General features: G+C 46.5%; 1 protein-coding gene across 3 annotated transcripts in view; it reads right to left on the bottom strand.

Moving 5' to 3' along the window:
• Window positions 1-1,760: 1,760 nt before the first annotated feature.
• Window positions 1,761-12,593, bottom strand: part of LOC306780024 (ephrin type-A receptor 4) — a 52,145-nt gene continuing 41,312 nt past the window's right edge. For all 3 annotated transcript variants that reach the window (XM_079272189.1, XM_079272190.1, XM_079272191.1), the window contains exons 12-18: window positions 10,096-10,157; window positions 9,000-9,209; window positions 8,745-8,894; window positions 8,125-8,321; window positions 6,819-6,977; window positions 5,088-6,327; window positions 1,761-3,416 (exon numbers count right to left, since the gene is read on the bottom strand). In XM_079272189.1, coding sequence (XP_079128315.1) covers window positions 6,213-6,327; window positions 6,819-6,977; window positions 8,125-8,321; window positions 8,745-8,894; window positions 9,000-9,209; window positions 10,096-10,157 — 893 coding nt within the window. In that variant the 3' untranslated portion in view covers window positions 1,761-3,416; window positions 5,088-6,212. The remainder of the gene's footprint in view (window positions 3,417-5,087; window positions 6,328-6,818; window positions 6,978-8,124; window positions 8,322-8,744; window positions 8,895-8,999; window positions 9,210-10,095; window positions 10,158-12,593) is intronic.

Genomic DNA, 12,593 nt, shown 5'->3' with positions numbered 1-12,593 from the left:
TTGAGGCTTGATGGAGACAAGTGTTATCGTTCTTCTAAAGAGCCCACAAATCCCTAAGTTTGGAAATATGGAATGTTTGGGGCTGGGGAAAGATTGTGGCAATGACAAATAAACTATGGTTGGGAATACAATCAAGCTATTTCGGCCCTGATCCTGAACCAACGATGTCCAATCAGATACTTGTATTTACCCAAACTACACAGTTGTCCACTCCAGCTACAACCTGGAAATGTAATCAGATGCATTATTTAATTTATTTTCCTGGCGACTGGGTTGAAAAGGAAACACCCCTTCCAGCATTGACCCTGAATGTTAGCACTGAAGTTTAAGTGCCGAATTGTCCAATATAGAAGTCATACCTTCAATACAAGGCGAGCATGAGCCACATTACAAACTTGTATTGTGGAATTGTTGGTGAGTCTGAAGCTTCACAACAGTCCTAGATAAACTAAGCAATTATCCAAACACTGGATGGTCATTTTTTCCCCCGCATCTGTGGGGTATTTTGACCCGTGAGAAGGATCAAGTGCCGGAATTTTGGAGCCCATTTTCTTGGGCCATCTCCCCGAGAATAAAGTTAAAGGAGAAGCTTCACTGCCACTGAGGTGTTGAATTGTGCTGATTTTGTTAAGAGAGAGGCAACATTCCAGCCGATTCGTGGCCAGTATCTGAACTTTCAACATGACTCCGCTTACTTTGGTTGGCCAAGTGTAGCAGGCGGCCAGCTTTTACTTCCCGTGTGACCTGCGCTCTCAGACTCCCCCCCGTCTGGGTTTCTTCCTCTTCACTTTTTCTTGCTGCATTTAGCACTTTTCTTTGTCTTGCTCTCCCCGCCGTCTGTTTCTTTCAGCAACAATCCATCCCTCTTCTTCTTTTTACCCACGTTAGCAGCGTCCCCAGATGATGAATCCTAACGACATTTGTGATCACCTGACTTTATAACAATAACTTTATTACTCTGTGATCCTGAGTGGAATATCTTGAAAAAGAATTGGATGTTTAAGGTCAAATAACCCTCGTCCATACATGCATGTTTTACGAATGCATTTCTTTTGAGCGTTCAAGCACCATGGCGAGTTGTCAAAAATCAAAAAAGGTTCTCAGTTTAGGGCAAATTCATCAAACTGGGCTTCGCAAATCTTTTTCTAATTTTGCCCCTCTTAGTTTGCCAACAATCTGCGAAGGAGGCACACTTTCCCTTTGAAATGAACACCTCCCACTGCAAACTGCAGAGCCTTTAATGTATGCATGCCTTGTGCTGGTGATTTCTCAGGAAACGTGCAAAACGCTGTTTGGCTCAACGTTTCTAAATCTACCCCCCCAACACCACCTCTCCCTCTCCCTCCTGGGCCCTTATCAAAGACTCAGGACAATCAGTGGTTTATCGCTGCTGGAAGTGAGAGCAGGAAGCAGATGTTGTTCTGATTAAACACACACACAAACACAGCAAGTGACCGGCGCTCGCCGCCGCTCCAGGGCCAGCAGTCTTGGAGTCCAGAGTCATGATATGTGCTGCGGACGATACACACTACCCATTTTATGATTTTGTGTGTGTGTGTGTGTGTTTAGGATAAAGTGAGCGACAGTGAGAATTAGAAAGGCAAAAAGGAGGCCAAGAAGCTGCTTGATGCGCTACCTCGGCCTCTTCCTTCTGTTACATAACCGCTCCATTATGTGCAATCATACAACGCAGTAATCAATGCACGAGAGTTAGGTAATCAGCTGTGTGTGTGTGTGTGTGTGTGAATGAGAGGCAGGGAGATCATCATGGTTTCTACTTTATTAAGAATGCACTTTGGCACCCTTTTATTTTCTTCACTTTAGGCTATTATTTTACAAACTAGATATAAAAGGACATAAATAAATGACATAAGTTACATGTACCTAGAGCTCCTTGACAACAAAAAACTAAATAAAACAAACAAGGCCAAAAAAACATGATCATGTCAAAAAAAATGATACAAAAAAAGGTTGAGAGAATGTTAGATCTACATGTCTCGATCATATGGCATCGGAAGGCATACAATGACAAACATCAACTCTTGCGTTTTGTTATTTTTTTTTTTCATTTTTCGTTTTTTCAAATCGTCCAACATTTAAGTAAAGGAAAAAAGTATTTTACAGTACATTCTGGTTTCCTTCTCCTTCCCAACAAGTCTTGCATATTTCCAAACAGGTCCTTTTTCTTCACGACAGATAAAAACCCAAAAAGAACGACGCGTTGCCGAAACCATAAAAAGGGAAAAGAGCTGTAGAGCTGTATTAAGGACGGAGGTGTTGTTGTATTCTATCAAGCGTCACTTACGAGTTCAGAAACATTCGCATAAGTATAGTTTGAAGAGATAAAGGAATGAAAAAAGGAATATAGTCCATTGGGTTGAACCTGTAGCTGTATGATGTGCTCTGGAAAAACAAATAAAAAGTAACCCAACAGATTTCCCTTCTTAGACACCTTGTCCTCACTTCTCGGATCCTTTGTTGTGTACAGGTGCTTCGTTTTAAACTGCCCTCATTTCCTCACAGAGAGAGAAGAGAGCCGCTTCCGACATTTCTTCCCCGACTTGTCGTGAGCTTCGGAGAGTCCAACACTCTCGTCTGGAGTTCGGAGTGTTTCCATGGACGGGAGGCTTTTGGTCACACTCGACACTCTTTGTCTCCCGCGTGTCCGCTCGCGAATGAGCTGCATTCCAACAAAGCTGTGTGATAAATGCTGTTGCTGAGTAAGTAGTTCGCACGACGGGAGCAACACACAACGACAAAAAAGCAACAAAAAAAACAACATCTTTTTCATGTCAAAAACAATACGTCTGTTATCTTCTCTTCCTCGACAGTGGCATGAAAACCAACACAATTACTGATAGTACTTCAAAGACGTTGTCACTCATACCGCGACCCCACACACACGCACACACACACGCACACACACACACACACACACACACACACACACGCACACACACACACACACACACACCCGTGTCATCACATTCGCACGCTCAAATCAAACGTTTGTTACTTTACATGCAAACAAATAAAAAATAAAAAACAATAAAATAAAATGTAACTTTCAAAATAAAAGTACATTATCCGCTGGAGCAGGGCTTCTCGATTATATTACATTCTTCTTATTGTCTCTTTTTTTTTTTTTTTTTCAAGCTGTCAAAATCATTCATAGTAATTGCAGCAGATTGCGTGGACGGCCACGAGAGCGTGGTTTGTCAAGAGTGGCGTGTTTGTGGCGGTGCGACGACGTCCCAGATGCTTGAGGATGTGATTTCTGTTTGTTTTCACCTTCGGCGTCGGAAGGAGACGCAAAGGAGTGGGAGGGGGGGGGAGCGGGAGGAGGAAGACAAAGAGGAAGAATTCTGGTCGCGGCGAAGCCAGAGCGGGATCCCGTTTGTGATGGAGAGCGGCAGCTGGGGAGAGAAAAAAAAAGGGGGAGGAAGAGAGAGAGAGGGAGAGGCTGCATCAGTCATGGCGGTTTTGAATATAAACAATTTCTACTTGGCATCCAGTCCTGACCAACACTACGGCTCTCCGGCTCCAGACCCGATGGAACATTCGACTCATCTGCGAAACAAAGTCCGGTGCCAGAAGCCGGAGCATCCAGGGAGAGCGCGTGCGGCCGCCCCGCGGGGGGGGAAATATGGATTTTGTGGCAACGATGTATTAACTTGTGCGCGCCACATGCTGCTGTGTGTACATAATATCTGAAACATGCCCTTGACTTATTGGCACGCACCAATGTTTAACCCGCTTGTGTACGAGATGAGCACTGTGTGTGGATTCAACGGCCAGTGAGACCGCACCGTGCTCTCTTGTGCTGCCAACTGAAATAAAGCTTTCAACATCCCTCCTGCAGGAATGTGACGCATCACAGCTCATTGGCTCTTCGTGTCTCACTGTTGTTTCATGTTTAAAAGCCTGATGATGTTGTTGTTGCATCTGTGCACAAAGCAAACGCTGAAATACTGCTTTGATACTTTTGAGTATAAAATATTAGAAGCTCTCCGTATAATGAAACAATTCACCAGTCGAGCTGAAACTGTTAGTGAATTCATTATTATTATTTATGATAACGTTTGCAGGTTTTAGCTTCTGAAATGTGCTGACTTTATGCTTTCTGTCATCATATATGACAGATACTTGATCGTGTCTGGTTTCGGGATCGTCAGATAAAATGAGCTGTTTAGTATTTAGGAACACCGCCATCGCTCTGTGAAATTATAAAGAAGGGATTCTTCACATTTTACAGACAGAACCATTAATCGAGACCATAATGAATAAGGAAGATTAATTAGGTTAATTGTGAGTCGCAGCGCTTTTCAACACCATCACAAACTACAGCTACCAAAATGAACTCAACATGTAGTTCCAACATCTATAAACAATAGAAACTGAACATGATTGAGATTGATTTATTGCAGGGCTGTTGTCTTCTTTCAGCTAGGTTTACAGAATCGAATTAAGTGGCGACTAGCTGTATTAAATAAAACACGTAAATCAATGCCGTCACATAAATAAAAGCAATTGTGTAAGTGGGTGAGATCAGTCTCCAGCTTGCTTCCTGAGCCAACGCCGTGCTGATAACCTGTGAGCGAGTAATCATCATCTTTTCCTCAGAAAAATCCCAAAATGGAAACCTGGCCACGTCAACAGAGAACAACACCCGATATGAATGAAAATGAGAGCGTGACTCCTGAAACCTTCCTGCTGCATGAGAACATTGAACGCGTGTTTGCTCGACAGAAAGAAAGAAAGAAAGAAAGAAAGCACCTTCTCCTGTTCCCTGAGCTCTGGCGGGCTCTGCTCGGCTGACTAATTCTTCTCATTAACATGCCAACAGCATCAGGCCCGCAGACTGATCACAGACCAGTGGCTATTGATCTGCTCTGGCGGCCTGAGGTGGCGCGGCCCACTTGTTAATTAACACAGTTTGTGGAGCTGAGGGGCCGGTGATGAGATGAATCTTTCAGGCACTCTGTGGCTGCTGCTTGCAATAATTAAGGGAGGTTTAACCAGTGTGTTTGTTTTATGTTACGTGGAGAGTCTAAGTAAGAAACAAATAAAGCAGCATTGATCCTCACCTGGATGCCGGGTTGAGTATTCCTCTGTGTGTTCTTTTCTCAGAGATGACGACGCTGATGATTCTGATTCATTCTGCATCCGTACTGACAATCAGTCCGTCCAAATAAGAATCCCGCCAACACATTCCTTCATCCTCACGTCCAGTTAGGAAAGCCAACTCAACTGGTCCAAACAGCTGTCCATCGAAAGTGGTGAGGAAGAGTCGGTGGGTCCTGGGGATTTGATTCAGATGGGGAGATGAATGGAAGAATCCAAATCGTGTGTTTATCTGAGGTTTAGGGGGGCTTTTTTTTGAGAAGATAGGGGAGTGGGAAGGCTCCTCTGGAAGATCAAAGACATTCTTAGCAACGTCCTGAGGGCAACAAAATACAGCGTCCTGGCAGAAAAACAAGGCCAGAACAGAGCAAAAAAAACACAAGAAAAGCTGCTCAGACTAAGCCCCTCCCCTGCACCGCTGTCCCCCCCCCCCCCTCGGAATTCAACCCTCAACCTCTCAGAGATTCACTGTTTACGTGCGGCGGCCCGGGATCCTCCATTTTGTCCGTGAGATATCAAACAGATCCAGCTGAGAGAGAGAGAGAGAGAACAATGGCGGCCTGCGAGTCCCACAGAAACATATTCAATAAACGTACAATAAACACAGTCACAGGAAATCAAAAAAATCTGCTCCGCGGATTATTCCAGAAAGAAAGTTCCAGAAACAAGGAGGAGGACGAAAGGTACGATTCACCCCCCCACCCCCCTCGCTTCTCCTTCCAGACCATTAAAGGCACTCCAGATTTGGCCTCTCGGAAGCACTTTTCCAGCCGTCCATTCCATCTATTCAAAAATGCTGCCGACAGAAACGTCCCATTCTCCAAAACAAGAAAACAAAAGACACGCGGGGAAGGTAACGTCTGATTTGTAAAAAAAAAAAAAAAAAAGTGCCATTTTCAACACTTTTTTTTCTTCTTCATCAACATCTTTTTAGATCCAATTTAAAGTGCATGGATGAGGTAAACTACTTCTTCATAGTTTGTCTCTTTTTTTTAATATTTAATCTTTTTTGTTTGTTTATTTTTTATTTTTTCATAAGAAACGAAGTCGCTTTGCTTCCTTTTCCTCTTTTTCTTGGTTGAAACCGCTCAGACGGGAACCATTCTGCCTTGCATCTGTTGCATTTGGGACAGCATTCCCTGGACGCTGGTCAGGATCTTGTTCTGGTGCGCCGCCAAGGTGATGCCGATACGAGCCATGTCCCTGCAAAAGGATAGGGGGGGGGGGGAGAGGGCCTTTTTAGGACGGGGAACAACAATAACAAACACTGATCCACCTGATGAATTTCACAGCCTTCCGGTGGAAACTGGCCCGACAGTATAACTGCTGTATAATAATCCATATTGCCTTGTTTGTATTGTTTCTGTTTTTACCATGTAAAGTACCTTTTGAGTACCTTTTAAAGCGCTATACAAATAAAATATATTGTTATTATTATCATTACATATGCAAATGTCCCCGCTGTGGGACTAATATAGGATTATTTTATCTTATCTTCTTCAATTTATTTCAAAATTCTTCAAAAGTAAAATGTTCTTGTAATTCCTCCCTCAGTGCTGGAATAACTCATGTTAACTAGAGAGGCACAATGTCCCAGTTCCTTAAAATGATTCCCTCACTGTAGCAACAGTGTTTTGCTGTGTTTGACCGGCCGTGCACCTCCTTCTTTGGCACACTCTGCCCTCCATACTCACTCTTGTGTCATGTGGACCACGGCCTCTGGAGTGGTGTAGCCGGCGGCGGTGAAGTTGTCGCTGTATCTCTCCATGCCGATGGCCTGCAGCCAGTCCTCCACCGTGCCCACGGCCGAGGTCGCCTCGGGGCTCCCCGGCTCCAGCAGGGTGGTGTTAGGCCTGGTGGTGCAAATAGACAATAAAAGTTCCCTGTTAAGTGCTTTTGATCCACTTTCTTGCAACGTCTGGAAAGCCACTGATTCATGACAACGGCAGAGACAACGTTCCAGGAATTATCCTCATCCGGACGACGACGCTGTAGCATCAGAGCGGCGCGCCGATATCAAGCGAGCCATACCCACAAGCCATAAAAATGCTCCACGCTACATTTCTCTCCAGCTTTTCCGTCCTCGACGGACTCAGCGGGTCTGTCGGGGGTTCGGCTCTTGCTATGTGTCCCTGTTTTGTGGGTCCTACCAGAAACCGAGCCAAGCCAAACGTGGTTCCTCCCTGGGCGTGACCGCCACAGTTAGTTAATCCTCATTTTAAAGAAAACACATGACCCTCGGGGGCACAGCGGAGTTCCTCCACACAATCAGCAGAATGACCTCCCTCTTTATTCACATCTCCTGACTATTGAGTGTCGCAGCAGCGCCGTCGGCCGTGAAACATTTCCACGGGGCTCTGCTGACTCACACACACTCACCCTGTCTCTCTTTGTCGTTAGGATGTTGAGGAGAAGTGTGAGAACAGGATGTCAGACTCGTTAAGAAGTCATCTCTACTGGAAAAGATGATGCATGAGGATCCCTTTTCACACACACACATTTTACTTGTTTTTAACTCGGCGTAACATCGTAATGCGTTTGTGTGTGTGTGTGTGTGTGTGTGTGTGTGTTGTAGAATGTTGCGTACGCAATGCACTGTGCGGTAAATTGGCAATTGGTTTTTTAATGCACATTATCTTTTTAACATATTCGCGGGTTGCTGCTGCGTTGTGGGAAATTCCACAACTTTTCTATTCTTCTAAAGAGAGTTTATTCAGAGCCAATTTTCTGTTTTGGAAGAGTTGTTTTTTGCTTAGTTTGTAGTCGTTCAGTCGTGCAAAGAACATGTGAAATAGACTTGTATGATGGTGATATTCCTGAATAATGTCACCCATCTCTAAAATGATCCCAATTCCTAAAGACATGACTGGAGTGGTTTTCTATTGGCAGGAAACCGTGTTTCAGGGACCATTTCTTCAGTAAGAAGTAGTTCCCCAATGAAAACTGTTCATGGTGTGTTCCGTGGACCAGATCTGGATGAAACGAGTCTCCCGCTCTCACCTGACAGCGGTCTCTCCCCCAGTCCTCTTCAGGGTGTTGGGGTTGCGGATCAGCTTGTCCAGCATGTTGACGATCTGTCCGAACTTTGGCCGGTCGGCCCTCTCTCTCTGCCAGCAGTCCAGCATGAGCTGGTGGAGCGCCACGGGGCAGTCCATGGGCGGGGGCAGCCGGTAGCCCTCATCAATGGCCTTGATCACCTAAGCAGGAGATCAATGCTGCTGTAAGTCACTTTGCCTCCGAGTTTGTTTGTTAAAAAAAACAACCTCGATTACAGCGTCGGCATTTTTACTCACAGCTTACATTTTTATCACCTTACTTACGAGACATTTGCAAGACATTTGTTCGTGCATGAATTCAATTCTTTATCATCATTAGTGCCACTAGAATTGTGAATTCATCGTGTGAATGGGAAAGGGGAATACACTGCTGGTGTTGTTGTATCACCCCTGACGGTAATTCGATTACACAACCAGGTTAAAAATGATGTCGTGTCTTTTCTAAAATGTATGACAGTGCACACGCGACTGGGAACTATTGCTCACGCTCCAATATTCCAACCTAATTCAAGCTGTGTATTATTTATGTTTGCCTGCATTTGATTTCCATTTCTCCAGACTTACGTCTTGGTTACTCATGTCCCAGTACGGTCGCTCGCCGTATGACATCACCTCCCACATGACGATGCCGTAGCTCCACACGTCGCTGGCCGAGGTGAACTTCCTGTAAGCGATGGCCTCCGGGGCCGTCCAGCGGATGGGGATCTTCCCCCCCTGTAATTGGAAGATTGTGCCGATTAATGAAAGCCGACAAGGTGACACGCGGGAGGACCGGCTGAGTCGGTCCACACACACACACACACACACACACACACTCACCCTGGTGGTGTACGCAGCCTCGGGGTCGTCCTCCAGCACTCGGGACATGCCGAAGTCGGACACCTTGCACACCAGGTTGCTGTTGACCAGGATGTTGCGCGCCGCCAGGTCGCGGTGAACGTAGCTCATGTCCGACAGGTACTTCATGCCCGAGGCGATTCCCCGCAGGATGCCGACCAGCTGGATCACCGTGAAGCGACCGTCGTTCTTCTGCAGGAACGAGAAGGGGAAACAAAGGTCTAAACATTGTGTCTCAAATGATTTCACTGGCATCTTAAATGATTCGGAACATTTCACCTGTGGCAGTCATGATTTTTGTTCACTGTCTCAGTGTTAATAAATGGTTTATAACTGTTCAACACTATAATGTCGTTGTAAGGAAATATAGGGACATTTCTACACTTACATCACAGCTTCGATCGTTCTGTTTCATAAATGTTCAAGTGTTTTTAAATGTGTTCTCCACTAGTTATAGCTCATCTTGCTTGATAACGCAGTTTAACATGACAACACACAAACAAATCCTTATAATGTGCTATTCATTATCTATTGACTGTTTATAGACATACACAAACTGTATCAAGTTGTATTCGTAAAAAAAACACCTGAGCATTCATCGGCTGTCAATAAAAAGATGGTATATGAGTGTTCCCCTTTAATATAAAATTGTCCTTATTTATGCTCAACTACTATTGAGCAACAAGTTGCTATCTGTGTATAATCATTCATGCCAACTACTGAGTGTTCCTTTTTTATTTTAGTCTGTTTGATCTTCACTGGGTAAAGCAGCAGCAGCATCATCTAAAGCCCAAAGTGTAGTGAACCCTGGAAATCAAACCTGCGCCAACCTCCTTGTCGGGAAAAAAAAGAACAGTAAGTCGATCAAGGAGGGGATAAAGATTAGAGCGACTGTTTGTGACCGAACGCTTGTAATTTCAGGGAGGAGGGGGGGGATGACATGTCAGAGATAAGATGGGATCGGCACGCTACGCTCGTATCGCATGCTCACACACACGCACACACACACACACGCGCACACACACACGCACACACACACACACACACGCATGTTCGCAGACAGAAACGCATGACTGACCCTCAGGAATGCATCCAGCGATCCGTTTTCCATGTACTCTGTGATAATCATCACTGGCTTACCTAAGGAGAGAGAGAGAGAGAGAGAGAGGCAGATGATTATAGAGGTAAACGATGCACATCACAGCCTGACGCAGCGGGGGGGGGGGGGGGGGGGGGTTCTCGAGGGAATGTGAGTGTGTGAGTGTGTGTTAGGCCATCCATCTCTGTCCCGCAGTGATTTAATTAGCTCAGTGTTACGGTTGCCCTGACGTCCCACTTACTTTCCCCCTGCACATGCAAAGGCATCGCCACTGGAACACAACACACACACACACACACACACACACACAGCATCTTGTGTTCATGCAAATATGAACTGCCGTTGGACGCTTTATCCAAAGTCTCATCACGGTCACTCACCCAGAATCCCTCTGACTCGCTATGTATGTCACTCACTGTCCCTTTGCCCTTTTTCTCCTCTGCCAACTTTCCACACATCTGTCACTCTCCCGCTAGCTCTTCTCCGTTGCTTTCTCTTCACCTCCCTCACTCTCTCACCCCCCCCCCCCCCCTGCCACTCCTCTCTGGCCTTTTTCACCTCATCCCTCTGTCCTCCCCTCTCTGTCTCTCTCGGGGAAGCGTCTGCGTCTTTATCTGAGCATGGGCAGGCGGCGGGGAGGGTGGACATTCCCTGGTGGGTCTCTGTCTGTCTTTGTCTCTTAGGATGAGGGGGGGGGGGGGGTAGCGGTCATGAGGAGAGAGAGCGAGAGAGAGAGAGAGAGAGAGAGAGAAAAAGGAAAGGAAGGGAGGCTTGTTTTTGTCCCAAAATGGCAGCAAGCTGGTGCCTAACCAGCCATGGCAACAACACATGCTGAAAAGTGCTGCCATGAATTCCTCCCGGAACAGCACAACTGCTCTTTGAGTCCCATTTCACAGTGGCACAGTTTAAGGTGGACTTAAAAGCCCGTTGCGTTGAAGAGAAAGTGCTGACTTCGACCGAAATGCCTCGCGGGGAGGTTGTGTGCAAATCTCCAGCAGAATGCCTAAAAGCGGTGGAGAGCCAGCCGAGCGTTATTTTGGCAGCCGAGGTCTCGAAGGTGAAGTTCCTCCGCTCCACAGCAGGCCTGCTCGCCACGCCGAGAGGCCGTCAGTCACCGCCTTACCCGCCGCGTGATTGGCACTCCATTAATTACGGGGCGCTCCGGCGATACCCGAAAAAAAAGAGGAAGTGGAGTTAAAGTTGGGTGAGAGCAGGGGGGGGTCGGGGGGGGGGGCCTTCTTTGTCAGCCATCTTTGTTCCCTTTGTTGCTCGCCTCTGCCCCGGGGCTGCCGGTGATTGACAGCTCCCCAATCAAGTCTGAGGAGCGTCTGACCTGCGACCTTAAACTCTCGCCTTCCCAGCCCCGCCCTCGTCCTCCCTTCCCATTTGCATGCTAATTCCTTGTTTACTGAATACGGCCTGCCGGCTTTGGCAATGAACTCTGGGGCCAGTGGGCCGATTATCACCTGCCAACAAAACAGGGGAAGGGGACAAACGCAACAGAGGGACATTATAGGGGGGGGGGGGGGGCTCTTCGGAGGCCGTGGCGTTTGCTGCGAACAAAGATCTGGCTTTTTAAATCTTTTTCTATTTTTTAATTAGTTTTAGTTTATGTAAATCAGCTGTTGAACAAATCCCGTCTGATTTCGAGCTCTTAACGCTGGCTGGACTTTAATTACACACTTGCGTGACAGAAACTTTAAATCCGTACAGGCTTCAAGACGGTGGACTGCAGCCAGCGGTCCTCAGTGAGGGAGATTTCTTTTGCACATTTATGTATTTCGCCGTCTATTTGGAGTCGCTCCATTATTAATGAGGCTTAATTGTCTACGTTGGACATGCCAGCAAACTGAGGCCAGCTTGAGAATTCCTTTTAACGTGATTGTAATGGAGAGGGGGGAGTGCAATTCAAATAATGGATTTTTAATCGATTCCGTGACACACTGAAGTGTAAAGGACTAATTTGCCTTCCGTCAAGTTCCTCAAAAGTGAGAGTGCATGGAGGTGGTATCACGTTGGTCTTCCTGCTTCGGCTCCCCGTCGGCTCCCGTCTCGCTCTCTTTCAGCCTCCGGTTCGGTTCTACCGCTGTTCTCCGTCTTTCCTCTAATCCATCAGCTCTCAACCAGCCTTCTCCATTTTGTACCTTCCCCGTCCGCTTCTTGTCTCCGGTTTCTTTCCCCTTCCTCCTGTCCATCTGTCCACCTTTGTCTTCCTCACTCTAGGTCTGTGAGGTCACCCCCCCCCCCCCCCCCCCCCCGGTGTTATAGGTGATATGTAATTCTGCCCATGCTGCTGTTTACGTTCCGCTCCGGCCGGGCTGAAAGTGTGTATGCGTGCATCTTTCTGCGTGTGTGTTGTGGTGGGAAATTCCCAGGTTAATCGGGAGGAGGAGGGAGTTTGTGTTCTCAAATTAATAATGAAGTCATCAGAAGATTCAAAGTTGTCTTTTTCCGTTCATTCTCTTGCGCAAGAGGGA

This window comes from Melanostigma gelatinosum (genome assembly GCF_949748355.1).
Source record: "Melanostigma gelatinosum genome assembly, chromosome: 7".
NCBI classification, from domain to species: Eukaryota; Metazoa; Chordata; class Actinopteri; order Perciformes; family Zoarcidae; genus Melanostigma; species Melanostigma gelatinosum.
This window is presented reverse-complemented; position numbering and strand designations above follow the sequence as displayed.